This window comes from Lissotriton vulgaris, chromosome 11 (genome assembly GCF_964263255.1).
Source record: "Lissotriton vulgaris chromosome 11, aLisVul1.2, whole genome shotgun sequence".
Classification (NCBI taxonomy): domain Eukaryota; kingdom Metazoa; phylum Chordata; class Amphibia; order Caudata; family Salamandridae; genus Lissotriton; species Lissotriton vulgaris.
The window spans coordinates 1,005,003,918-1,005,029,773 of NC_141699.1; the positions used below are offsets into that span (position 1 = coordinate 1,005,003,918).

Consider the following 25,856-nt stretch of genomic DNA (forward strand, 5'->3'; position numbering starts at 1 on the left):
CCTGGGTTCCATATTCTTCCCTCTCTCTCCTTCTCCTTCCCGATATATTCAAAATCTGGCCCTCTGCTCTCTTGCTCTGCCTTAACTGTCCAGAGTTTCCGCAGCGGTTTCTCTTTGAGGTGGGCACTCCTTCCACTCGGCAGCATTATTCTGGGCATTTCTTCCTTCCTCAGATTCCGTTCTGTCCTCCTGGGACCTTGCGTCTGTGGTTCTTCTCCCCTTTTCCCGGGTTTGCGCCTCTGTTTTCTTTCCGCAGTTGCCTTTCCATTGGTTAGCTCCTTGGGTCTGTTTAAAGAGACCAGTCTCTTTTACTGATTCGTCAGTCTGCTTAATTTTCCTTTCTTTCCATTTCTTGAGGGGATTGTTATGATGTATTTGGGAGATTTTTCTAAAGGAATCTAGTTCAATTGATGGGTGATGGGGTTCACTTTAGCTAACACTTTGTGAGGTCCTTGTCACAGACCCAGTAGTTTATGATCTGATGATGGAATCATAATCTAAACATAGCCTCCCACATTCAACTCCCTCTTCTTTGCTTTTTTGTCCTATTGCCCTTTTTGTTGGATTTGGATATGTTCCTGGTGCTTCATTCACCAGACTCTGTATTTGACCTAGATGTGCCTGCAGCCTTGTTACATACTGGGGCAAAGGTTTAGTGTTGTCTCCTTCATTTTCTTTCGCCATGTCTAACCGAGAGCTAGGTTGGCATCCGTACACGAGTTCAAATGGTGAACAGCGTGTAGTCCTCTGGACTTTGCTCCTTATGGCAAGCATGGCCCAAGGGTTGAATATCTTCCCAATATCTCATTTCGGGATTCAGTAGTTTTTTAAAGTGTTTTTCAAGGTGCCATTATGTCGCTCATTCAAACTGTCAGTTTGGGAGTGATAGGCCGCTATTCATATATGAGTAACACCCAACATGTGACAGACGTGCCTCATCTTTTTGGAAACAAAGGGGTCCCTTGATCTGTCAAAATTTCCTTTGGAAACCCACCCCAGCGAACACGTCCATCATGGCGTTGGTTACATTCCTAATATTGGGATTGCGCAGAGCACTTACTTCAGGAAAACGGGTGGCATAGTAAATGAGTACTAACACATACATATATGCACTCCTAGAGGGTAAGAGAGGGCCTATCATGTCTATGCTCACTCCGATGAAGGGTACATCTATTAAGGCAATGGCATAATGTCTACTCTGGGCGGTTTATATCCGCTAAACATTTGGCAGGTAGGACATTCCTTGCAGAACTTTTGTACTTGTTGAGAAACACCTGGCCAGTAGGAATTATCTAAAATGGCCCACTCGTTTTTTTTCTTCCCAAAATGATCTCCCAGAAGGTGACCGTGGGATAAGAACAGGACCTTATGCCTGAAAGGGGTGGGGATCAATAACTGGGCAGGATCCTTCGGGACACCTGTTCTATACAACAACCTGTTCTGCTCATAGAATTGGGGACCTTTTTTTGTTGGGTCTCCCTGATCGGCTGCTACACGCCAGGCCTTGTAGAATGAGGGATCCTCCCTTTAGGCTGCTTTGAAATTGTGGTAATTATCCCACAGAAAATCCTCACCCTGGGTAGAAAAGACCTCTAAAGGGATTAATCCATTTTCCTCCCTTTGCTGTTTTCTACTTTTTCTTTGCTTGACCGGTTCCCATTTGTGGTTATCCACTTGAGAGAAAGGAGCTGTAGTCCACCAATTATCTCCCTCCTAGGTATTTTGCACCAAGGAATTGAGATAAGGGTAATCATTACCTATGATAATAGGTCCTGCTAGTTTGGGTATGAGACCTCCTTTAAGGGTAACAACCGGCAGATCTCTATGTTGTAGGTGTATTTCTGCTATGAGGTATCCTTTCCTATCCCCATGTACACACTGAATATTCTCTATTTCGTTAGTCTGAACAGCATGATGGGGGAAGGCTTGGGGCTACATCACACTTTTCAGACATCGAGTGTCTATCAAGGCAGTAACTGGTACATCACTAAAGGATAACTCACAATGGTAAGGGGGACTTTTCTTTGTAGCATTATCTATAGGATTCGTGTCATTCCTGTTTCGAAGGGCTCCTCTTTAACAGGGCAGAATCACGCTCCACATTGGAAACCTTGTGGTTGAGGCATAGGAGTCTGTAATACAGGAACAGGCAATAAAGTCACAAGTCCAGGTTTTTTCTGTGAAGGGGGAGGAGGATGACGAACAAGTACTGAACTTGGTCTTCTCCAGGTTGACTCCTCGCTCCCTTTTTGTAGTTCCTGAGCTTAACTATAGGCACTAGCTTTGTCAATAGCTTGTTCTAGAGTCAGATGGGTTTGCTGTCTTACCCTTTCCTGTATGGAAGAACAAAGAAAGGTGAGGTAGTGTTCCAGGTATATAATTTCCATTATGTCCTCCTTAGTTGCTGTGAGGGGGTTTAACCAGTGGCTAGTTGTATTTCACCCTGTAATACAGTGCCCTGGGTGTTTCTTGGGATCCTTTTTTAAGATGATGCAATTTTATTCAATAAGTTTCATTGTCAACCCCCAAGCTTTCCAGAATGTTCCTTTTATCTCAGTATAGTGATAGTGCTCTGAGGATTTGAAGCCTGGCAGGCGGATTATAACTCACCGTTAACAAAGAATCTAGATATTGCCTCCATTTGTCAGCCTGTGCCATGCTCTCGAAATTGTTAAAGAAAAAATATGGATCCTCTCCACTAACATATTTTTGCTGAACCACTGAGGGAACGCAGTATTCCCCTCTGTTGTCACAGGGTATCACCCAATCTTCCAAGGGTTTCTCTTGCATTGTATATTGTGTTTTCAGGGCCTTATGTATTGCTTCACTATCTTCCGCTGCTATATTGGGAAACTTTTCCATTGCCCGCTCCAGCTTCTCTTAGCTTTCAGTCATCTTCTTCATCACTTCCTCCATACTTCCAGATCCCAATTCTGACACCACTTTTGGTACTTTTGAAAGACTGGGCCTGATGTAAATGCGAGGATTTTTAATTTGTTTCTCAATATTGTTATATTCAAAGTATTGCGATATTTATATATGTAAATGTTAATGAAAATCTCTTCAAATATAGATTTTCTGTCTTCTCCTTTTCTCCTTCTAGGTCTTCGGATGTAGCTGTCTTACCGGGATTTTCGGCGGAAAAAAGAAGCGAGCCGTAAGTAACTATTCCAGAGATAATAACTAGAAGTCTCCATCACCAACACATCTGGTGGTTAGGTTGGAAAACAAGTAATGTACCAGTGAAGGCAACCGAAGATTATTATGTGACTTATCTGCCATTCATTAAACCTAAAAGATTAGAAGCGCTCCTTCTTTATGTTATCTTCTTTTCTCCCTTCCATATATGAGAAAGTAATAGTATCAGATGAGGAAAAAAAAAAAATATATATATATATATATATATATATATATATATATATATATATATATATATATATATATATATATCCATTATCTTGGGACTATTCAGGAAAGTCTAATCACTGTGTTTTTCAATGTAATATTGCTTTTCAGGCATTTGTCTTAATCCCTTCTGGTGAGGAAACAATAGGGATTTCAATCTCCTTTTTCTTTATATTGTTCTGCCCAGAGCAATTTGGGACTTGTAGGCCTTATTGTGTACATATGTTTATTTATATTTAGGCATTTCCTTTTGGATTCGGATTTTTGACTTGGGAAAGCATACACAATGCTAATACACCCTCGACCAACACCGCCTGTGTCCCGGATCCTTCCTACTAACTCCTCCTCCCTCTCAATAAATTCAAAATCTGTCTGGGTACTCACCTACTCTGCTGCAACTCTCCAGAGTTGCGGCGGCTTGTCAGCATCCTTTGGGGCTATCCACCATCCCTCCAGGCCCAACTCGATGTCCTCCTCCCCCAGACTGGGTCCATCAAGATTCTCTGGGTCGGTGGCTTCCTCAGCGGTCTCCCTTCAAAGTGGGTACTCCTTCCACTTGGCAGGATAATTCCGGGAAATTCTTCCTTCCTCAGATTTTGTTATGTCCTCCAAGGATGTTGTGGCCCGGTTTCTTCTCCCCTTTTCCAGGGTATGCGCCTCCATTTTCTTTCCACAGTCGCCTTTCCATTGGTTAGCTCCACGGGTCTGTTTAAAGAAACAAGTCTGTTTTACTGATTTGTCAGTCTCTTTAACTTTCCTTTCTTTCTTTTCCCACGTATTACAGCATAGAGGAACTACAGCAAGAGGACAGCAAGGCAGATAACCAGCAGGAGAATATCCCCAGGTATGTAAATCCTCACATCTTCATTTCCTTACTTTCTTGGTACCAAGAAAACTCTCATGGGGATATCGGGATATGTAATGTGCATTCGTTTTCTGCTAAGTGCCCTTACGATGGAGGGTTTGAAAAGAAAAAAGGTGAAGGGTCAAAAACAATCTAAGGACACAATCGTTTTTACTTTTATTTTGTGTCATCCATTCTAACAGCGCCCCCCCAGCGCCTTGAGACCCTACGGGTATGTAGCGCGCTTTATAAGTGTCACTGATTGAACAGGGCATGGTCAGTAAAGAGTGTAAGCTTGCTGCTCTCTAAATAATATTGTAATGTATTAATGGCCCTACAATGGCCAAAGCTTCTATTTCAATGGCTGCATATTGTCCTTCCCTGTGGAAGAGTTTCTTACTGTTATAGGTTATAGGGTGTTCTTGGCATATTCATCCTGTTGGAATAGTACAACTCGTAGGCCTGTATCTGAAGCATCAGTTTGAACTATAAAAGGTTTCTTCTAGCTGGGGCTGGTGAGAAGCGATGCGGACAACAATGCCTGCTTGAAGAAACTGAAAGTATTGATCAGATTAGGTGAAAGGTATCTTAACTCTGCTTCTGTCTTGCTGATTTTTTTTTAAGGTCAGTCAAAGGGGTAGCCACTTGCGGAAACCGAGATATGAAACGTCTATAGGAACCTAGTAATCCTTAAAAGGCTTGCAATTCTCTTTTTGTTTTAGGCTTAGGAGTCTTTGAAATGGCTGGAAACGTTTCAGGTTGTGGCCTTATTTGTCCACCTGCAATGAAATATTTCAGATATTTAACAGAATTAGCAGCTAATAAACTTGTCTTGGGATTAACTTTTAAGCAATAGGAGAAGAAGGTGTCGAAAACTGCTGCAGATGCTCTGTCTGTTGGTTGCAAGTATGGCTGTATAAAATGATACCAAAATACGTCGCAGCATCCAGGTGGCAATACTTTAACATGGTACAGGCCTTCTGGGGTCGAAAAAGCAGTTTGTCTTTGTGTGAGTTTGGAGGGGCACCTGCTAATACCCTATACATAAATTGAAGGTTCTGATTTATTGAGCTTCTCCCAACTGTTCCATGATTTCATCTTCCCTAGGAAGGGAGATCTGTGTTGAATTGTGAGATTTTCCTTCTCTGAAATCTATGCAGAACCAGACAGAGCCATCCAGTGTTGGCACTAACACAATCAGGGAACACCCACTCACTGGTGGAAGGCTCAGTAACCCCCATATGTATGTAACATTTGATGTACTTCTGTTTTTATAACTTCTCTATGACCTTCCGGTATACAGTAGGGTTTCAGTCTTACCGTTTTCACAAGGGGGCGGATAGCATTTTTAACTGCATTGGTCCTACTTGGCGTAATAGAGAAGACCTCGGCACAGGGTTGTATGTGCTTTATCAATTCTTGTGTAAGGGAGGGGGGTAAATCTGAATCTATACTATATAGGAAGAGAGGTTCATTTTTAAGTTGTACTCCTATCAGCACTGGTAGGGGGCCTTCCCATTTCTTGAGGGGATTGTTATGATGTATTTGGGAGGTTTTCCTAAAGGAATCTAGTGCAGTTTAATAGGTGATGCGGTTCACTTTAGCTAACACTTTGTGCGGTCCCTGGCACATACCCAGTAGAATATGATCTGAGGATGGAATTATAATCTAAACATAGTCTCCCAAATTCAACTCCCTCTTCTTTGCTTTTTTGTCCTATTGTCCTTTTTATTGCATTTGGGTCTGTTCCAGGTTTGTAATTCACCATAATCTGTATTTGACCTAGATGTGTCTGCAGCCTTGCTACATACTGGGACAAAAGTTTAGTGCCATCCCCTTCATTTTCCTATTTTTGTTTCACCATGTTTAACAGAAAGCTAGGTTGGCTTCTGTGTTCAATTTCAAATGGTGAACAACCTGTACTCCTCTGGACTTTGCTCTTTATGGCAAACAAGGCCAAGGGTAGCATATCTTCCCAATGTCTCGTTTCAGAGTTCAGTAGTTTTTTAAAAGTGTTTTTCAAGGTGGCATTCTATCGCTCAACCAAACAGTCAGTTTGGGGGTGATAGGCAGCTATTCATATATGAGTACTACCCAACATGTGACAGACTTGGCTCATGATTGTGGAAACAAAGTGGTCCCTTGATCTGTCATAATTTCCTTTGGACAACCCACCCCAAGGAACACGTCGATCATGGCTTTGGCCACATTCATAGTATTGAGATTGCGCAAAGCATTTGCTTCAGTAAAACGTCTGGCATAGCCAACAAGTATTAACACATAACAACATCCACTCCTACAGGGTAAGAGAGGGCCTAGTATGTCCATCCCCACTCGGGTGAAGGGTACATCTGTTATGGGCAATGGCATCATGTGTACTCTGGGTGGTTTATACTTGCTAAACTTTGGAAAGTAGGACATTCTTTGCAGTGATTTGGAATTGTTTAAAAACACCTGGCCAGTAGAATGTATCTAAAATGGCCTGCTTGTTTTCTTTCCTCCCAAAATGACCTCCCAGAAGTTGACTGTGGGCCAAGAACAGGACATTATCCTGAAAAGGGGTGGTGATCAATAATTGAGTAGGATCCTTGGGGCCACCTTTTCTGTACAACAACCTGTTGTGCACATAGATTTGGGGACTACTTTTGTCGGGTGTTCCTGGCTGACTGCTACACGCCAGGCCTTGTAGAATGATGGATCCTCCCGTGAAGCTGCCCTGAAATTGCGGTCATTATCCCCGATAATATCCTCCACCTGGGTAGAAGAGACCTTTAAAGGGATTTGTCCCTAATCCTCCCTTTGCTGTTTTCTACTTTTTCTCTGCTTGGCAAGTTCCCATTCGTGGTTGTCACTTGAGAGAAATGAGCGATAGTCGACCAATCATCTCCCTCCTTGCAGGTATCTTGCTCCAAGGAACTGAGATGAGGATAATGGTTACCTGTGATCATAGGTTCTGATAGTTTGTATTTGAGACCCTCTTTGAGGGTAACAGCTGGTAGATCTCTGTGTTGTAGGCGTTTTTCTTCTACGGGGTATCCTTCACTCTCCCAATGTGACACTAAATAGTCTTTATTTCGTGAGTCTGAAGAATAGCATAGGTTAAGACTTGGAGCTGCATAACACTTTGCAGACATCCAGTGTTTACCAAGGCAGTAACTGGTGCATCATTAACGGATACCTCACAATCATAAGGGAGACTATTCCTCGAAGCATTATTAGATAGGACTCGAGTCATTTCTGTTTCTTTGGGCACCTCCTTTTGAGGGCAGAATCGCGCTATATGTCTGGACCTTCCACATTGAAAACCTTGTGGTCTAGGTATAGTAGCCTGTACTTCAGGACCAGACAAAGTCTGAATTTCGGGTTTTTCTACAAAGGTAGGAGGATGACGAGCAGGTACGGCACTTAGTCTTCTTCAGTTTGAATCATCCCTCCCCTTTTGTAATTCTGGAGCTTGACTTCAGGTGTTAGCTATTTCAACATCTCGTTCTAGAGTTAGATGGGTATGCTGTCTTACTGATTCCTGTTGGTAGGCTGACGTGAGGTGAGGTTTTGCTTCAGGTATATCTTTTCCATTATGTCCTCCTTAGTTGCTGGGAGGGGTTTTATCCAACGGCCAGTTAATTCTTTCATCTTATAATTCAATGCCATGGGTATTTCTTGGGCTCCTTCTTTAGTATGATGCAATATTATTCAATACATTTCATCATCAAACCCTAATCGCTTCAGAATGTTCCTTTTATCTGAGTATATGAAATAGTACTCTGAGGATTTGAAGCCTGGTTGATGGATTGTAACACCCCCATTAACAAAGGATCTAGATATTGCCTCCATCCGTCAGCCAGCCAGGCTGCGGCCTGTGCCATGCTTTTGAAATTGTTTAAGAAAAAATATGGATCCTCTGCAGAACCACTGAGGGCAACGTGGTATGCCCTCTCTGTTGTTCCAGGGTATCGGCCAATCTACCAAGGGCTGTCTCCTGCATCGTATATTGTGTTGTCAGGGTCTTGTGCATTGCCTGACAATCTTCTGCTGCTGTATTGAGGAATTTTTCCATCGCTTGCTCCAGCTTTACATGGCTCACAACCATCTTGTTCACCACCACCTCCATACTTCCAGATCCCACTTCTGACACCACTTGTGGTACTTTTGGGAGACTGGGCTGGATGTACAGGCGAGGAGGCTTAATTTGTTTCTCAATGGTGTATTTTATTCAAAGTATTGTGATATTTATATACGTAAATGTTAATGAAAATCTCCTCAAATATTGATTTTCTTTCTTCTCCTTTTCTTCTTCTAGGTCTTCGAGTGTGGCTGTGTTACCCAGATTCTCGGCAGAAAAAAGAAACGAGCAGTAAGTAACGATTCCTGAGATAATATCTAAACGTCTCTGTCACCAACACCTCTGGTGGTTAGGTAGGAAAAGAAGAAGTGTCCCAGTGAAGGCAACCAAATGTTATTTTGTGACTGATCTGCCATTCACTAGACATAAAAGATTAGAAGCGCCCCTTCTTTATGTTCCCTTTTTTCCTCCCTTCCATATTTGTAGAAATTAAAAGTATTAGAAGAGAAAAGAAAAAAGTTAAATTATATATCCTGTATCTTGGGACTATTCAGGAAAGTCTAATCAGGGCATTTTTCTATGCAATATCCCTTTTCATGTACTTGTCTTAATCCCTTCTGATGTGGAAACAATAGGGATTTCAATCTCCTTTTTCGTTATAATCTTCTGCCCAGAGTATTTTGGGACTTGTTGTCCTTATTGTGTATGTATGTTTAGTTATATGTTGGTATTTCCTTTCGCATTCAGATATTTGACTTGGGAAAGCGTACACTGTGCTAATACACCCTCCACCAACACTGCCTGTGTTCCGTATCCTTCCCACTCCCTCCTCTTCCCTCTCAATTTATTCAAAATCTGGCCCCGCTAGTCACTTGCTCTGCCGCAACTGTCCAGAGTTTCAGCGGCTACCTAGCCATCCTTTGGGGATATGCACTATTCCTCCGGCCCGACTCGGCGTCCTCGTCCTCCAGACTGGGTCCATTGAGATTGGGAGAAGTTGGCCTGGCATATGCTGTCCACTATTTTAGTGGGCACCTTGCACCAGTCCAAACAACCCTTATTGATGATATGTTTAGGACAACCTTTATTGAAAGCTATCCTAGTGGTAGCTATGGATAGCAGCCTTCAGGCTAAGCTTTGAAGGAGTGTAAAGCAGCTTGGTTTACCAGATTATAACCTCTTGAATGTCTAAATGAAAGGAGAACCAAACAAGGTATAAATATAAAATATATGTATTTATTACTAAACACTCTCTAGTAATCTCTTTATGAGATTACAGAGCAAAGTACACAATTTAAATGCAATAGAACTTCAGTAAATAGCACAATATACACTCAGCCCCAGGGAGGGACAAAACCATATATCAAGAAAGTGGTATAAGAACCACGACTTGACTAGACACAAGGCCTAGAGCCTGTAGAATCGCTGGGACCACAAGGACCAACCCAAGGTAGTGACACAGGGGACCCACGTGGGACGCGTGCAGTGTGAGAACACAGCCGTGAGACGGCGTTAGCTTCTATGGGGAAAGTCGCTGTTGGAATTTTAAGGATTAAGGACACTCTGGAGAGGACTTTAAAAAAAGTCCTTTAGACTTAAGAGGTTCTAGGGCTAACACCCACAGGAGCACCGGAGTACTCGAGTTACCTCACCCAGGGAAGCTAGGTGCATAGGTGTCTTTTGGTGTCGGGAATCGTCGTTGATTTCAATGGCGATCTGCTGCAAAGTGCTGCTGCCGTAGAGAAGAAAAGTGTCCGGGGTGATCCAAGCCTGAATCGAAGATTTGAGGAACCTGAAAACAGAGGAGACAGAGTCTGGGTAACTTGCCAGTTACCAGGGGCACGATAGACGAATGCCCACTGATGTCGGGTGATTCAGGTGTGAAGAGGTGAAGCTTGACTCTGCAGCCACGAGGACCAGGAGGAGTTGACGATGACCAGGAGCTGGATTCGAGCTGTCCCACGAAGGATGTCGAGTGCTGCGGTGTCGGTGCCTGGATTGGACCCAACAAACCTTGGCAACAGCAACCCACGCAGGTAGAGAAAAGATGCTTTGGTGTAGACCAGCAAGGTCCGGGGACTCACTAAGTGGGGGAGAGTCAAGGCACATCTGGAGCAACCAGGGAAGCCCAAGGAAAGTCAAAGTTGCCTTCTCAGGGACCCATCAGTCGACGGACCAGGGATCGCGAAGGTACCTCGAGCGAAAACTCAGAGGGCCGGCTCACGGAACACTCGTGGAGTGTAGGCCAGCAATCTTCAGTGGAAAAGGTGCTCGGGGTCTGGGCTACAAGTAACCCAATGCACAGCCTTACGGAACGTCGAGAAGCTGATGCACTTGCAAATATGCACAGTGTCCTGGGGTTCCGGTTCCACAGTACCCACGAGGGCTGCAGGTCTCAGCTTTGCTGGGGACTCAGGTCAGCCTCCGGAAAGTCTGGAAATCCACCTCCTGTGTTGCAAATACTTCGGAGTCCGGCTGAAGCTTCGGAGATGCAAACCGGTCAGATTAGTCTTTGATGCCTGATACGCAGGGGAGTAACTCCCTTACTTCAAGGGAGAGTATTCAGTCATCCAGCGTCGTGCAGATCGGCGAAGTTCCAGTATTCAGTATCAGAGTTTTGTCCAGGTGTAATCTAAAGTCCTGTTGCCAGGGGTTCCTATCTCATACCCAAGGAAGGGGTTGGACAAACTCTGGGGACCCACCTATGGGAGGGTTTGGAAAGAGGGGTGGCTACACCCATTTCCTTTGTCCAGTTTTGCGCCAGAGCAGGGATATAATTATTTGAATATATATCCTTTATCTTGGGACTATTCAGGAAAGTCTAATAATTGCGATTTTCAATGTAAAATCCGTGGAACATCGTTTACGATGCAGTTTTTACACCGCGGTGCCTTTACCCCGCAGCTATTACAACGCAAGTCGTTACCACGACTTGTGCTGGATGGCGCTGTGGGATAAGGAATCTTGCAATTTTATATTCCAACACCTTCCCTTCTGTTACGGGGACTGGTGTTGGAATATAACATTATAAGATTCCTAAATCCACGCCCTACAACGCAAGTCGTTGTAACGACTTGCGTTGTAAGACTTGTGTGGTAAAGGCATGCGTTGTTACAACATGCGTTGTCACAACGTACATCCGTAATATCCCTTTCCAGGTATTTGTCTTAATCCCTTCTGGTGAGGAAACAATAGGGATTTCAATCTCCTTTTTCTTTATATTGTTCTTCCCAGAGCAATTTGAGACTTGTAGTCCTTATTGTGTGTATATATGTTTATTTATATTTAGGCATTTCCTTTTGGATTCAGATTTTTGACTTGGGAAGCATACACAATGCTAATACACCCTTGAACAACACAGCCTGTGTCCCTTGTCCTTCCAACTCCCTCCTCCTCCCTCTCAATAAGTTCAAAATCTGGCCCGGGTAGTTACCTGCTCTGCCGCAACTCTGCGGCGGCTTGTCAGTTCCTTTGGGGCAATCCAGCATTCTTCCAGGCCTGACTCAACGTCCTCCTCCTCCAGACTGGGTCCAACAAGATTCTCTGGGTCAGTGGCTCCTCAGCGGTCTCCCTTCGAGGTGGGCACTCCTTCCACTTGGCAGGATAATTCCGGGTAATTCTTCCTTCCTCAGATTTTGTTCTGTCCTCTCAGGATCTCGCGGTTGGTTTCTTCTCTTCTTTTCCAGGGTTTGTGTCTCCATTTTCTTTCTGCAGTCGCCTTTTCATTGGTTAGCTCCGCTGGTCTGTTTAAAGAAACAAGTCTGTTTTACTGATTTGTCGTTCTCTTTCTTTTCCCACGTATTACAGCATAGAGGAACTACAGCAAGAGGACAGCAAGGCAGATAACCAGCAGGAGAATATCCCCAGGTATGTAAACCCTCACATCTTCATTTCCTTACTTTCTTGGTACAAAGAAAACTCTCAGGGGGATATCAGGATATGTAATGCACATTGGTTTTTTGCTAAGTGCCCTTCCGATGGAGGGTTTGAAAGCGAAATAGTTGAAGGGCTGAAAACCATCTAGAGACATAAACGTTTTTACTTTTATTTTGTGTTATCCTTTCTAACAGGGCATGGTCAGTAAAGAGTGTTAGCTTGCTGCCCTCTAAATAATATTGTAATGTATTAATGGCCAAAGCTTCTATTTCAATGGCTGCATACTGTCCTTCCCTGGGGAAGAGTTTCCAACTGATATAGATTATAGGGTGTTCTTTGCATGTTCATCCTGTTGGAATAGTACAGCTCCTAGCCCTGTATCTGAAGCATCAGTTTGAACTATAACAGGTTTGGCATAGTTGGGGATGGTGGGAACTGGTTTGAAAAACAATGCCTGTTTGAGGGAATTGAAAGCATTGATCAGATTAGGTGAAGTGTATCTTAACACTGGCTCTGTCTTGCTGGATTTTTTTAAATATCTCAGTCAAGGGGTAGCCACTTGTGAAAACCAAGATATGAAACTCTTATAGTAACGTAGTAAGCCTAAAAATGATAGCAATTCTCTTTTTGTTTTAGGCATAGGAATGTTTGAAATGACCACATCCTTTTCAGCTTGTGGCCTTATGTGTCCACCTTCTAGGAAATATCCTAGATATTTAACAGACTCATCAGCTAATAAACCTTTGTTGGGATTAACTTTTAACCCATAGGAGCTCAAGCTGCATAAGACTTCCTGCACAATTGGGGAACTCCACTCAGCGGTGGAAGGTTCAGTAACCCCTATCTGTAACATCTGTTGTTCTTCTGTTTTTACAACTTCTCTTTGAGCTTATGGTATGGTTTTAGTCTTACTGTTTTCCCGGGGAGGAAGGGGGGCAGGAGGTGTGGATAGCATTTCAACTGCGGTGGCCCTACTTGGGGTATTAGAGAGGACCTCAGTATGAGGTTGTATATGCTTTATCAATTCTTGACCAAGGGAGGTGGTTAAAACTGGATCTATACTATATAGGAAGAGAGGTTTGTTTTAAACCCATACTCCTGTCCGCACTAATAAAGGGTCTTCTCGTTTCTTGAGGAGATAGTCATGGTATATTTGGGAGGTTCTTCTACAGGAATCCAGTTCCAATTTATAGTTGACTGGGGTCACTGTAGCTAAGACTTTATGAGGTCCCTGCCTCTGACCGAGTTCTTTATGATCTGATGATGGCATCATAATCAAAACATGGTCTCCCACAGCAAACTCCCTCTTCTTGGCTTTTTTGTCATATTGTCCTTTTTGTTGGATTTGGGCCTATTCTAAGTTTTCCTTCCTCATACTCCATATCTGACCTAGATTTGTCTGTAGCCTTGCTTCATACTCGGGCAAAGGTTTAGTGTTGTGGCCTTCATTCACCCATTATTCCTTCACCATATATAATAAAGACCTAGGTTGACGTCCGTATAAGAGTTCAAATGGGGAATAATCTGGACTCCTCTGGGCTTTGCTCCATATAGCAAACAAGGCCAAGGGTAGTATATCTTACCAATGTCTCATTTCAGGGTTCAGTAGTTTTTTAAAAGTGTTTTTCAAGGTGCCATTATATTGGTCAATCGAACTGTCAGTTTGGGAGTGATAGGCCGCTATTTGTATATGAGTAACATCCAATATGTGACAGACTTGCCTCATCTTTTTGGAAACAAAGGGGTACCTTGATGTGTCAAAATTTCCTTTGGAGAGGAGGAGCTACTTCAGCAAGCAAGATGGCTGCTTAGGCTCCCGGCTCCGTTGAACCTCGTAACCCGCCGCGATATCCTGCATGTTATCCTGACTTAACGCCTAGTCTCTGTGTGCATGAAATGTCCCGCACTCCGATGGTGAAATCCGGAAGCTTTTATCAGCTTGTTTGACGGAGTTACATCGAGTGTAAGTTTGCGGCCTGCTCCAGCGGTGAAGCCGGGGCCTGGAGTACTTTCACAGCCGGGCTCTAGTGCAACAACATCGGCCAGGAGACTCAGGCTGGGCCCGGTCGACCGGAGTGGAGGCTTTGTTTCAGCCCGGATTTGGTGGCGATCGTCTTCATTGCTCAGTATCGACGGAGGAGTAAGTCTGCGTGCTGCTGGCTGCAGGTGGGGGCCCCCGTCCCGCGGACCCGGTTTGCTCCCGCCGGGGTTCGGTGGTTCGGGGTCACTGGCCTGCGGCTTTAACTGGGTTGACCGTGGTTGCGAACAAAGACTGGTCACCCTTCGCATTTGCACGTTCGAGATCCTGTCTATCCCCCCGTGGGTGCCGGAATCACCCGGGGAGGTGATAGTGATTGATACCGAGCACGAGATTATGGATCGAACGGTGCATGAGCCATCGCTGCGGTTAATACTGGCAGAACTTTGGGCATTCCGCTCACATGTGGATACTTTGCTGAGCAAGTTGGACTCGCGCCGATCTGAAATATTCCTGGTGGAACCGGGCCCGGCCTTATTGTTGAAACGAAATTCTGCAGCCATTCAAAAGCGGCCATTTTGACTCCGTGCGAGGACCCCGTGAAGAAACGAGTAATAGAATCATCGGATGGTGCCCTGGTGGACGGTGTTCCCGAGGATGGTATGGTATTGCTGAGACTTTGTCTGTGACTTTCCATCTCTTTTGTGGTCATCTTCTCCTTTCCTGGCGACACTACGACTCCTGTTCAAGACACATTGGGACTGTTCATCTCGGAGGGAGAGTTCGTCTGCATCTACGGTTCCTGAGGACTCACTGCCTGCTGGTAGCCATGGGCTGATTTCTGCTGACTCTTCTCTTCTTTATTGCTTCTTTGTGTGCCTCTGGGTCTCACTGGATGGGGTTTGTGATTTTGTTCGGAAGGGCCAAGGTTAAGATCGGCTGGATCGGGATGGGTTGGCATGGCTTTTACAAGTGTTGGACCTGCAACTGTTTGCTCTAAGAGGCTGGGCGGTGTCTCACGGTACCCTCTAATTTCTCTACATTGCTGTCATAAGGTTATCTTTTACTGATAGGGGTGGCTGTTTCAGGCGGGGGGGGTCTAAAGGGGCTGGGATCCCACATGGATATGCCCTCCTCCGCTCTTCTTTTTCCTACCTTTGGGGTTTTAGTTGTTAGGGGCGAAAGGCACGCTGCTAGTGGGGACAGGCTGTAGCCATTTGCAGGGGTGCAGGGTGGGGGGCTGAAGGTTTTTTTTTATTTTGCCTTTTTTATTTTCTATGGCCTTCCTTCTTTCTCTTTCTTCTTGTAGGGTCAGTATAACTACGAACCATTAGGATTCTTATCGTATGCTTGTACTTCGTGCTTTTGCTTTTATGAGGTCTTGATTTGTGGGCGGGCAGGCCTCGAGTATTGGCGCAACATGGAAATGTATATTGTGTGTTCTTTTGTACCGACCTATATGCTCTGGCGCCAAATCTCCATTATAGTGGTCATTACATGTATATCCTGTTTTTAACCTTCCCCCCGCTTCTCCTGTTTGATTGTATGGCACCTGATCCTCTTTTATATAATATAAAATGAAACCTCTGTCTTATCCTGAACTCCGGCTATGCATTCCAATACAAGCTTTACTCTGAATCGCTGCCGGACCTTTGGGTTGTCGGCTGATGAGCTGTGTCGTATTGTGATATCAACGAATTTTAATTTGTCTAGCGGCCGGCCCCCGCGGTTGTAGGCCCATGCTTGTATTTCTACTGAATGCTAAAATAAAGGTTTTCAAAAAAAAAAAAATAATAATAATTTCCTTTGGAAACCCACCCAGCGAACACTTGCATCATGGCGTTGGCTACATTCATAATACTGGATTGCGCAGAGCAGTTACTTCAGGAAAACGGGTGGCATAGTAAATGTGTACTAACACATACCTATATCCACTCCTAGAGGGTATGAGAGGTCCTATATGTCCATGCTCACTCGGACGAAGGGTACATATACTATAGGCAATGGCATAATGTCTACTCTGGGTGGCTCATATCAGTTAAGCATTTGGCAGGTAGGACATTCCTTGTAGTAGTTTTGTACTTGTTGAGAAACACCTGGCCAGTAGGATTTATCTAAAATGGCCCGCTCGTTTTTTCCCCTCCTAAAATGATCTCACAGAAGGTGACCATGGGACAAGAAGAGGACCTTATCCCTAAAAGGGGGGTGGGGATTAATAATTGGGCAGGATCCTTAGGGCCACCTTTTCTATACAGCAACCTGTTCTGCACATAGAATTGCGGACCTTCTTTTGTTGGGTATTCCTGATCGCCTGCTACACGCCAGGCTTCGTAAAATGAGGAATCCTCCCTATAAGCTGCCCTGAAATTGTGGTCATTATCCCAGACAAAATCCTCACCCTGGGTAGAAAAGACCTTTAAAGGGATTTATTCATTTTCTTCCCTTTGCTGTTTTCTACTTTTTCTCTGCTTAACAGGTTCCCATTTTTGGTTATCCATTTGTGAGAATGGAGAGGAAGTCCACCATTCATCTCCCTCCTTCTAGGTATCTTGCACCAAGGAATTAAGATGAGGATAATCATTACCTATGATCATAGGTCCTGCTAGTTTGGGTATGAGACCCCCTTTGAGGGTAACAACTGGCAGATCTCTGTGTTATAGGCGTATTTCTGCTACGGGGTATCCTTTACTATCCCCATGTACACACTGAAAATTCTTTATTTCATGAGTCTGAACAGCATGATGGGGTAAGGTTTGGATCTACATCACACTTTTCAGACATCCGTTGTCTACCAAGGCAGTAACTGGTACATCATTAAAGGATACCTCACAATGGTAAGGGGGAATTTTCCTTGCAGCATTATATATAGGATTTGTGTCATTCCTGATTCCGAGGGCTCCTCCTAAAGAGGGCAGAATCACGCTCCACATTGGAAACCTTGTGGTTGAGGCATAGGAGTCCGTAATACGGGAACAGGCAATAAATTCACAAGTTCTGTTTTTTTCTGTGAAGGGGGAGGAGAATGACGATCGGGTACTGAACTTGGTCTTCTCCAGGTTGACTCCTCCCTCCCTTTTTGCAGTTCCTGAGCTTGACTATAGGCACTAGCTTTTTCAACAGCTCGTTCTAGAGTCAGATGGGTTTGCTGCTTACCCATTTCTGTATGGGAGAATGAAGAGAGGTGAGGTATTGCTCCAGGTATATCATTTCCATGATGTCCTTTTTAGTTGCTGTGAGGGGTTTTAACAAGTGGCTAGTTCAGTCTTTCACCCTGTAATACAATGCCTGGGGTATTTCTTGGGCTCCTTCTTGAAGATGATGCAATTTTATTCAATAAGTTTCATTGTCAACCCCTAAGCTTTCCAGAATGTTCCTTTTACCTCAGTATAGTGATAGTGCTCTGCGGATTTGAAGCCTGGCAGGCTGATTATAACTCCCCCGTTAACAAAGGATCTATATTTTGCCTCCATTGGTCAGCCAGCCAGGCTGCAGCCTGTGCCATGCTCTCGAAATTGTTAAAGAACAAATATGGATCCTCTCCACTCACATATTTTGGCTGAACCACTGAGGGATCGCAGTATTCTCCTGTGTTGTATATTGTGTTGTCAGGGCCTTGTGTATTGCTTTGCGATCTTCCGCTGCTGTATTGAGGAGCTTTTCCATTGCCCGCTCCAGCTTCTCATGGCTCTACGCCATCTTCTTCACCACCACCTCCATCCATCCAGATCCCTCTTCTGACACCACTTTTGGTACTTTTGGAAGACTGGGCTGGATGTAAAGGCGTGGATGTTTAATTTGTTTCTCAATTTTGCCTTATCTTCGAAGTATTGCAATATTGATATATGTAAATGTTAATGGAAATCTCTTCAAATATTGATTTTGTGTCTTCTCGTTTTCTCCTTCTAGGTCTTCGGGTGTGGCTGTCTTACCCGGATTATCGGCGGAAAAAAGAAACGAGCAGTAAGTAACTATATCAGAGAAAATATTTAGAAGTCTCCATCACCAACACATCTGGTAGTTAAATATGAAAACAGGTAATGTACTAGTGAAGGCAACTGCAGATATTGTGTGACTGATCTGCAATTCACTAGACATAAAAGATTAAAAGTGCCCCTTCTTTATGTCCCCTTTTTTCCTCCCTTCCATATTTGAGAAATTAAAAGCATCAGAAGAGAAAAGAAAAAAGATAAATTATACATCCCGTATCTTGGGACTATTTAGGAAAGTCTAATCAGGGCGATTTTCTAAGTATTATCCCTTTTCATGTATTTTTCTTAATCCCTTCTGGTTTGGATACAAGAGGGGTTTCAGTCTCCTTTTTCTTTATAATCTTCTTCCATGAGCATTTTGGGACTTGTAGTCCTTATTGTGTATGCATGTTTAGTTATATGTTGGCATTTCCTTTTGGTTTCAAATGTTTGACTAGGGAAAGTGTGCACTGTGCTAATACACTCTCCACCAACACTGCCTGTGTTCTGTATCCTTCCCACTCCCTACTCCTCCCTACTCCTCCCTCTCAATATATTCAAAATCTGGCCCACTACTCACTTGCTCTGCCGCAACTGTCCAGAGTTTCAGGGGCTACTCTGCATCCTTTGGGGATATGCACAATTCCTCTGGGCCCGACTCGACGTACTCGTCCTGCAGACTGGGTCCGTCGCGATTCTCTGGCCCGGTGGTTTCCGCAGCGGTTTCCCTTTGTGGTGGCCTCTCCTTCCACTCGGCAGGATTATTCCGGGCATTTCTTCCTTCCTCAGATTCCGTTCTGTCCTCCTGGGATCTTACGCCTGTGGTTCTTCTCCCCTTTTCCCGGGTTCGCGCCCCTGTTTTCTTTCCGCAGTTGCCTTTCCATTGATTATCTCTGTGGGTGTTTTTAAAGAGACAAGTTTCTTTTACTGATTTGTCAGTCTGTTTGATTTTCCTTTCCCAGGTCTTACAGTATCGAGGAATTGCAGCAAGAGCTCAGCAAAGCAGAGAACGGGCAGGAGAGCATCTCTAGGTGTGTAAGTCCTCTCGTCTCCCTTCCCTTCCCTTACTTTCTTAGTACCAAGAAAACTCTCATGGGGATATCGGTGTAGGTAATCTGATTTGGTTTGCTGACTCCCCCTACGATGGAAGATTTGAAAGCAAAATGGTTGAAGAGCCAAATACAATCTAAGGACACAATCGTTGTTTCTTTTATTTTATGACATTCATTCTAACAGGGCATGGTCAGTACAGAGTGTAAGTTTGCGGCCCTCTAAATAATATTGTAATGTATTAATGGCCCATTTAATGGCCAAAGATCCTATTTCAATAGCTGCATACTGTCTTTCCCTGGGGAAGAGTTTCCTTCTGATATTGGTTATAGTGCGATCTGCACATGTTCCTCCTGTTGGGATAATACAGCTCCCAGCCCTGTATCTGGAGCATCGGTTTAAACTATAAAAAGTTTCTTATAGTTGGGACTGGTGAGAAGTGGTTCGGACAACAATTCCTGCTTGAAGAAATTGAAAGCACTGATCAGATTAGGTGAAGGGTATCTTAACTCTGCTTCTGTCTTGCAGATTTTTTTTTGAATGTCAGTCAAAGGGGTAGCCACTTGCGGAAAACGAGATAAGAAATGCCTATAGGAACCTAGTAAGCCTTAAAAGGCTTGCAATTCTCTTTTTGTTTTAGGCATAGGAAAAAGCATCACCTAGCTATCCAAAAGCTACAAGGGGCAGCAAATAAGGTGGGCAGCACTTGTCTGGCAATTTCTGAAAGGATGGTATCAGTTGAGAAACGAACTGACCATCTAGAAAAGGATGTCACTAATTTGCAAAAACAAGAAAAAAAGCAAGAAGGAATTATACAGGACCTAATGATAAAGGCTGAGGAACAGGAAAATAGAGCAAGGCGAAATAACCTGTGAATCCTGGGGCTCCCAGAAGGCGTTGAAGACAACGACCCAAGGGGGTATATAATTAAACTTCTTAAATCATCTATCCCCGAATTGCAAACCTGGGAACTAGAAAGAGAAGTTGAAAGAGCTCATCGTTTTCCCCTAACTCAATCTAAGAAAACGCAGAATCAATCTAAATATCCATGGGCAATGTTGGTATTTTTTGGAAATTTCTTACTTCGGGACTCTATATATTATCTAGCTCGTCCTACAAGCAAGAAAGAATATAATGGTAGTACATATTTTGTTAGACCAGATTTTATCCACGCAACCATGGAAAGGAGATGGAGGCTGAGGCAGCTATTCAATCCTTTTGAACAGATTGGTGCTAAAGTATATTTACAAAACCCAGCAAGACTGAAAATAATATTCAGAGGATCGACCCGGAGCTTCACTAGTGAAATACAAGCAGAAAATTACCTTAATGAAATCTCAGACTTTAAAAAAATAGAACTGGAATATGAGCAAGAACTAATTTCTCTTCTTTTTTGTGGTTTAAAAAATAAGTGTCATATTAAGAATATTTCGCCCGTGAAAAATAACGGGGGGGGGGGAATATATATATATTAATCGCTATTCACACATGAAATAATACATGAACACTTTAGCAGGAGGAGTAAAAAAAAAAAAGGGAAGAGGGGGGAAGAAAAAACCAAAAAAACAACCTTGATCTCAAAGACTTTTCTGTAAGGAAATATTACAGTGACGCAGGGCTAGGGGGGGGAGTGCACTGAGGCGTACTGATCAACGGGCGCCCACACCTGGATCCGGCAGTTCCCAGGATGCCTCAAGGGGAGGTAAGGGGATGGGGGGGGGAAATCATCACCAGAAAAGGAAAGGAATTAGAATAGAGGGGGATAAAGGAAAAAAATAAGAAAAAGAAAAATGATATGCATAGTCACAATTAATGTGTGTGGACTAAACGATGCAAGAAAAAGAAGGGATTTGAAAGAATATTTTAGAACACTGCAAGCTGACTTAATTTGTGTCCAGGAGACGCATATAGAGATCTCACAGAAAACTCTATTGGAACAATTGGGGTATAAAGTATTGACCTGCACGACTCAGGGCACTAGAACACGTGGGGTTGCAATATTAGCACGGGGAAATAGGATTACATTAAAAAAGCAACAAGTAGATAGACACGGGCGGTGGGTCCTAACGGAGTGCCAAACTCAAAGCTTTAATTTTACTTTATGCACCAACAGATGATGACCCGGAAACCCTAATTCATATAAATTCTCAATTACCCAACTGGCCTCTCCCCAATATACTTTGTGGCGACTTAAATATAAATGGCCTTAATGGGCTATGGAAAGACGATCCTGCAAGATTTACTGGTAAAAAGAAAAAAACCCACAGAGCGCTGATACAGCTCATGCAGGACAATGGGCTGATCGATATTTGGGAACATATAAACGGAGGGGGAGGTAGTACATACTATTCTGCCCCTCATAAAACTCTAGCTCGGTTAGATTACTTTTTGATCTCCCCCTCGTTGATACCGATAGTGAAAGTTAAAAAAATGCCCAGATTGATGTCAGATCATAATCCGAGATCTTTTTACCATATTCACAGAAAAATATAACTAGTTGGACTTTCGAGAGAGCTCTGTTACAGGATACAAATTATGTAACTCATATGGAAATTTGGTTTAAAAAATTCCTGGAAAACAATAGCGGCACAGCGTCGCCCCAAATAGTATGGGACGCTATGAAGGCAGGTATTATGGGGGAAACGCTAAGCTACTCTCTTAGACGGAGCAAGCAGGAAAAAGAAGATCTTGGGAAGAAGATAAGTCTAGTAGCAAAACTAGAGGAAGAACTGATAAGAAATATAAGAGAGAAAGAGGATGTGACAAAAGTAACACAAAAACTAGCTATGGCTAAAGCAGCAGTGGGTGAAGTATATGCAGTAAAATCAGCTGGTAAATACCTAGCGAGGAGGGAAGAGCAACATGAATATAGCGAACAGGTAGGACGAATCCTAGCGATTAGAACTCGACAGGCGGCTACTCAGGGACAGATAACAGAAATAACTACGGAGGCAGGGGCAATAGTAAAAACACCAAAGGAAATTTGCTCTGTATTCCAGAATTTTTATAAGAAATTATATAGTCAGGATAACGGGGAAGCAGATACAGCGGAAATTGAGGAATATTTAGAGTCTGCCTCACTAGATAAACTAACAAAGGAGGATAACAACTCCCTGGAGATTAACTTTACCTTAGAAGAAGTACAAAGAGCTTTTAATGATCTCCCGTCAGGGAAAGCAGTTGGACCTGATTCAATACTGCTAGAGTTTTATAAAAAGTTCTTTTTGACTTTAGAAGCAGACATTTATAAACTTATGGTTCTTATACAAAATGGTGCCGCCCCTCCGGAGTCTTGGGGAGAAGCCTCAATGGTGGTGTTTCTAAAAAAGAATAAAAGCTCTACGGATCCAGGGTCATATAGACCAATCAGCTTAATGAATAGTGATATTAAAGCCTATTCTAAAATTTTGGCAAATAGACTGAGTCTGGTAATCGGGAAGATAGTCTCACCCTGGCATCACGGGTTCATACCGGGGAGGGGTACTGCCGATCATATTAGAAGGGTGTTTGCGCTGCTGGATGGTACGAATGCCTCACGAGACCCCATGTCTTTAATATTGTTGGATGCTGAATAGGCTTTCGATAGGGTCTTGTGGGTATTTCTGTGGGCAACAATGAACAAATGTAATTTTGGGAAAATATGTATAGGAGCATTAAAGGCCCTATATAAAAATCCGAATATCAGATTGAAAGTGGGGGGAGAACTGAGCGAGGCAATAAAAATCGAACGTGGGACTAGGCAAGGAAGCCCCTGCTCCCCTGTACTCTTTGCTTGCTATATTGACTCATTTATTAGATATATAGAAAAAAATAAAAATATCAGCCTAATTGTATTGAATGGATATGAGACCAAAATATTGGGATACGCAGATGATTTAGCAATCACATCACCAACACCAATAATAGCAATTGGGGAAATCGAGAATGAGGCGAAAAAATATGGCCTTTTGTCAGGGTACAAATTAAACCAAGGGAAAAAAAATAGTCGTAAATCAATATGTTACTATTCACGATGAGAGAGTTATAGAGTCTGCGGTCTATTTGGGCGTTAGTATAACATCTGATTTATCTAAGGTTGTGGAGGAAAATTTGACCCCAATAATCAAAAAGGCAAAACTAGACTTAGATAGAATGGACAATTTACATTTAACCGTTATAGGCCGCTGTAATGTTATAAAGATGCAGTTTCTGGCCAAGATTTTATATTTATTCCGTACGATTCCTTTATTATTTACTAATAAGTGGTTTAAGGAAATAGAGGGGATTTGTAATCGCTTCATATGGTCCAAGGGCAGAACCCGAAGATCCATAAAGATGCTGGCACTATCTAAAGAACGGGGGGGGGCCTTGCAGTACCTGACTTTAAGACATATTATTTTGCATCAGTTCTTCAGTATTGTAAAGAACTCCTCGGTGGGAATACGAAAGACATATGGAGGGGTAATGCTGGTATTCCGGATATATATGATCTGTTGGTTTTGGATTCTAATAAGGGACTTCTTACATTCAAGGAGCTAAACTACTATAAAAAAACGAAGTTCAAGGTGTTGGGTGCGGTCATTTCAGTTTGGTCAATTATCCGGAAGAAAATTAAATTAGGGAGAATGAACTTCTATACCCCTTTATATATGAATAAACTTCTGCCAGATGTATTTCATGATCAAGTGATGAGGCGGTGGGATAATCTCTGGGTCGGAACAATTGGAGACATCATAGATCAATCAGGGTTAATAACATTTGAAAGGGCGCAACAGCTATACAATTTGGATCGGAGAGATTTCTTTAAATACTTACAGATAAGATCAGTCCTGCAGAGAAAACAAGCATGTGATAGAGGAAAGGTATTTGATAAATGGAGAACTAAATTAAATCTAGTCGGGAATGAGGGTGAAAAATCGCTTAGGTTAGGAAACACTATCTTAAAGGTTGCAAATCTGCAGGCACAATACTACAAGACTTTATATGAACTATATTATACACCGCATAGAATAGCCCGCTGGGCGGGAACGAGTGGGATCTGCTGTCCTAGATGTCAGAGTATGGAGGCAGACACGATACACATGTTTGCGGCTTGTCCTAAACTAGATCCCTTTAAACACGCTATAGAAGAATTCTTTAAAGAGGAATTGGAGATTTCTATTAAAGTAACTAATGAGATTATGGTCCTGGGGGTGGCAAAGGAGGGGCAGGAAGTACCCCATCAAGAATTGTTTTTTATTGCAATGACGCTGAGTAGGCTTTGTATTGCAACGTTATGGAAAGACTCTAATCCTCCTTCGTTTCAACAATGGCTCTCTAAATTATTACCTATCTATACTCTAGAGAAAGCTTTATATGAAAAAAAGGCGTAAATGCAAAACAGCTTGGGAAACGGATATGGGCCCCAGTTGAAAAATGGAAACTTAAATTAGACGGGTATTAAAAGGGGATAGACTCATGCTCATTTTAATAGGATTATAATTGGCGGTGTTAAAATTGCTCAAATCTTTCAACTCTTCTTTTTTTTTTTTGGAAACTGTACTCAAATTATGTTTTGCATCTTGGTTGTTACTTCAAGTGACTAAGCTTTAATTGAATTATATCCGTTGTATTAGATATATATGTCAAAGTAATTAATTGTTTATACTTTGTTTTTTCTGATGATGAATAATAAAAATATTTTTAAAAAAAGGAATCTTTGAAATGGCTGCAAACGTTTCAGGTTGTGGCCTTATTTGTCCACCTGCAATGAAATACCCCAGATATTTAACAGATTTAGCAGCTAATAAACTTTTCTTGGGATTAACTTTTAACCAATAGGAGTTGAAGGTGTCTAAAACTGCTCTATCTGTTGGCTGCAGGTATGGCTGTATATAATGATATCAATATACGCCGCGTAATGCATATCATTGGGTAATAGAATCCTGTTCATAGGTCATTTGGATGTGGCAGGAGCGCCATGCAGCCAGAGGGCAATACTTTAAATTGGTACAGGACTTCTGGGGTCGAAAAAGCTGTTTTTTCTTTGTGTGAGTTTGGAGGGGCACCAGCTAATACCCTTTACATAAATTGAGTGTTCTGATGTATTGAGCTTCTCCCAACCGTTCCATGATTTCATCTGCCCTAGGAAGGGGGATCTGTGTCGAATTGTGAGATTTTCCTTCTCTAAAATCTATACAGAATCAGACAGAGCGATCCAGTTTTGGCACTAACACAATCGGGGAACGCCAGTCACTGGTGGAAGGCTCAGTAACCCCCATCTGTATGTAACATTTGATGTACTTCTATTTTATAACATCTCTATGACCTTCCGGTATACAGTAGGGTTTTAGTCTTACCGTTTTGAAAGGTGAGCGGATAGCATGTTCAACTGCATTGGTCTTACTTGGCGTAATAAAGCAGACCTCGGTTGTATGTGCTTTATCAATTCTTGTCTAAGGGAGGGGGTTACATCTGAATCTATACTGTGCAGGAAGAGAGGTTCTTTTTTAGCTCGTACTCCTGTCAGCACTGGTAGGGGGCCTTCCCATTTCTTGAGGGGATTGTTATGATGTATTTGGGAGTTTTTTCTAAAGGAATCAAAATCAATTTGATAGGTGATGGGTTCACTTTAGCTAACACTTTGTGAGGTTCCTGCCACAGACCCAGTAGTTTATGATCTGATGATGGAATCATAATCTAAACATAGTCTCC

General features: G+C 42.8%; 1 protein-coding gene across 6 annotated transcripts in view; it reads left to right on the forward strand.

The window, feature by feature from the left end:
• The window catches only part of LRRC34 (leucine rich repeat containing 34), a 327,003-nt gene that overhangs the window by 79,578 nt on the left and 221,569 nt on the right, over positions 1-25,856 (forward strand). For 4 of the 6 annotated variants that reach the window (XM_086944309.1, XM_086944310.1, XM_086944306.1 and 1 more), the window contains 6 exons: positions 3,104-3,157; positions 4,190-4,249; positions 8,550-8,603; positions 12,120-12,179; positions 18,073-18,126; positions 19,097-19,165. In XM_086944309.1, coding sequence (XP_086800435.1) covers positions 3,104-3,157; positions 4,190-4,249; positions 8,550-8,603; positions 12,120-12,179; positions 18,073-18,126; positions 19,097-19,165 — 351 coding nt within the window. The remainder of the gene's footprint in view (positions 1-3,103; positions 3,158-4,189; positions 4,250-8,549; positions 8,604-12,119; positions 12,180-18,072; positions 18,127-19,096; positions 19,166-25,856) is intronic. The other 2 variants (XM_086944308.1, XM_086944311.1) reach the window with 2 other exon arrangements.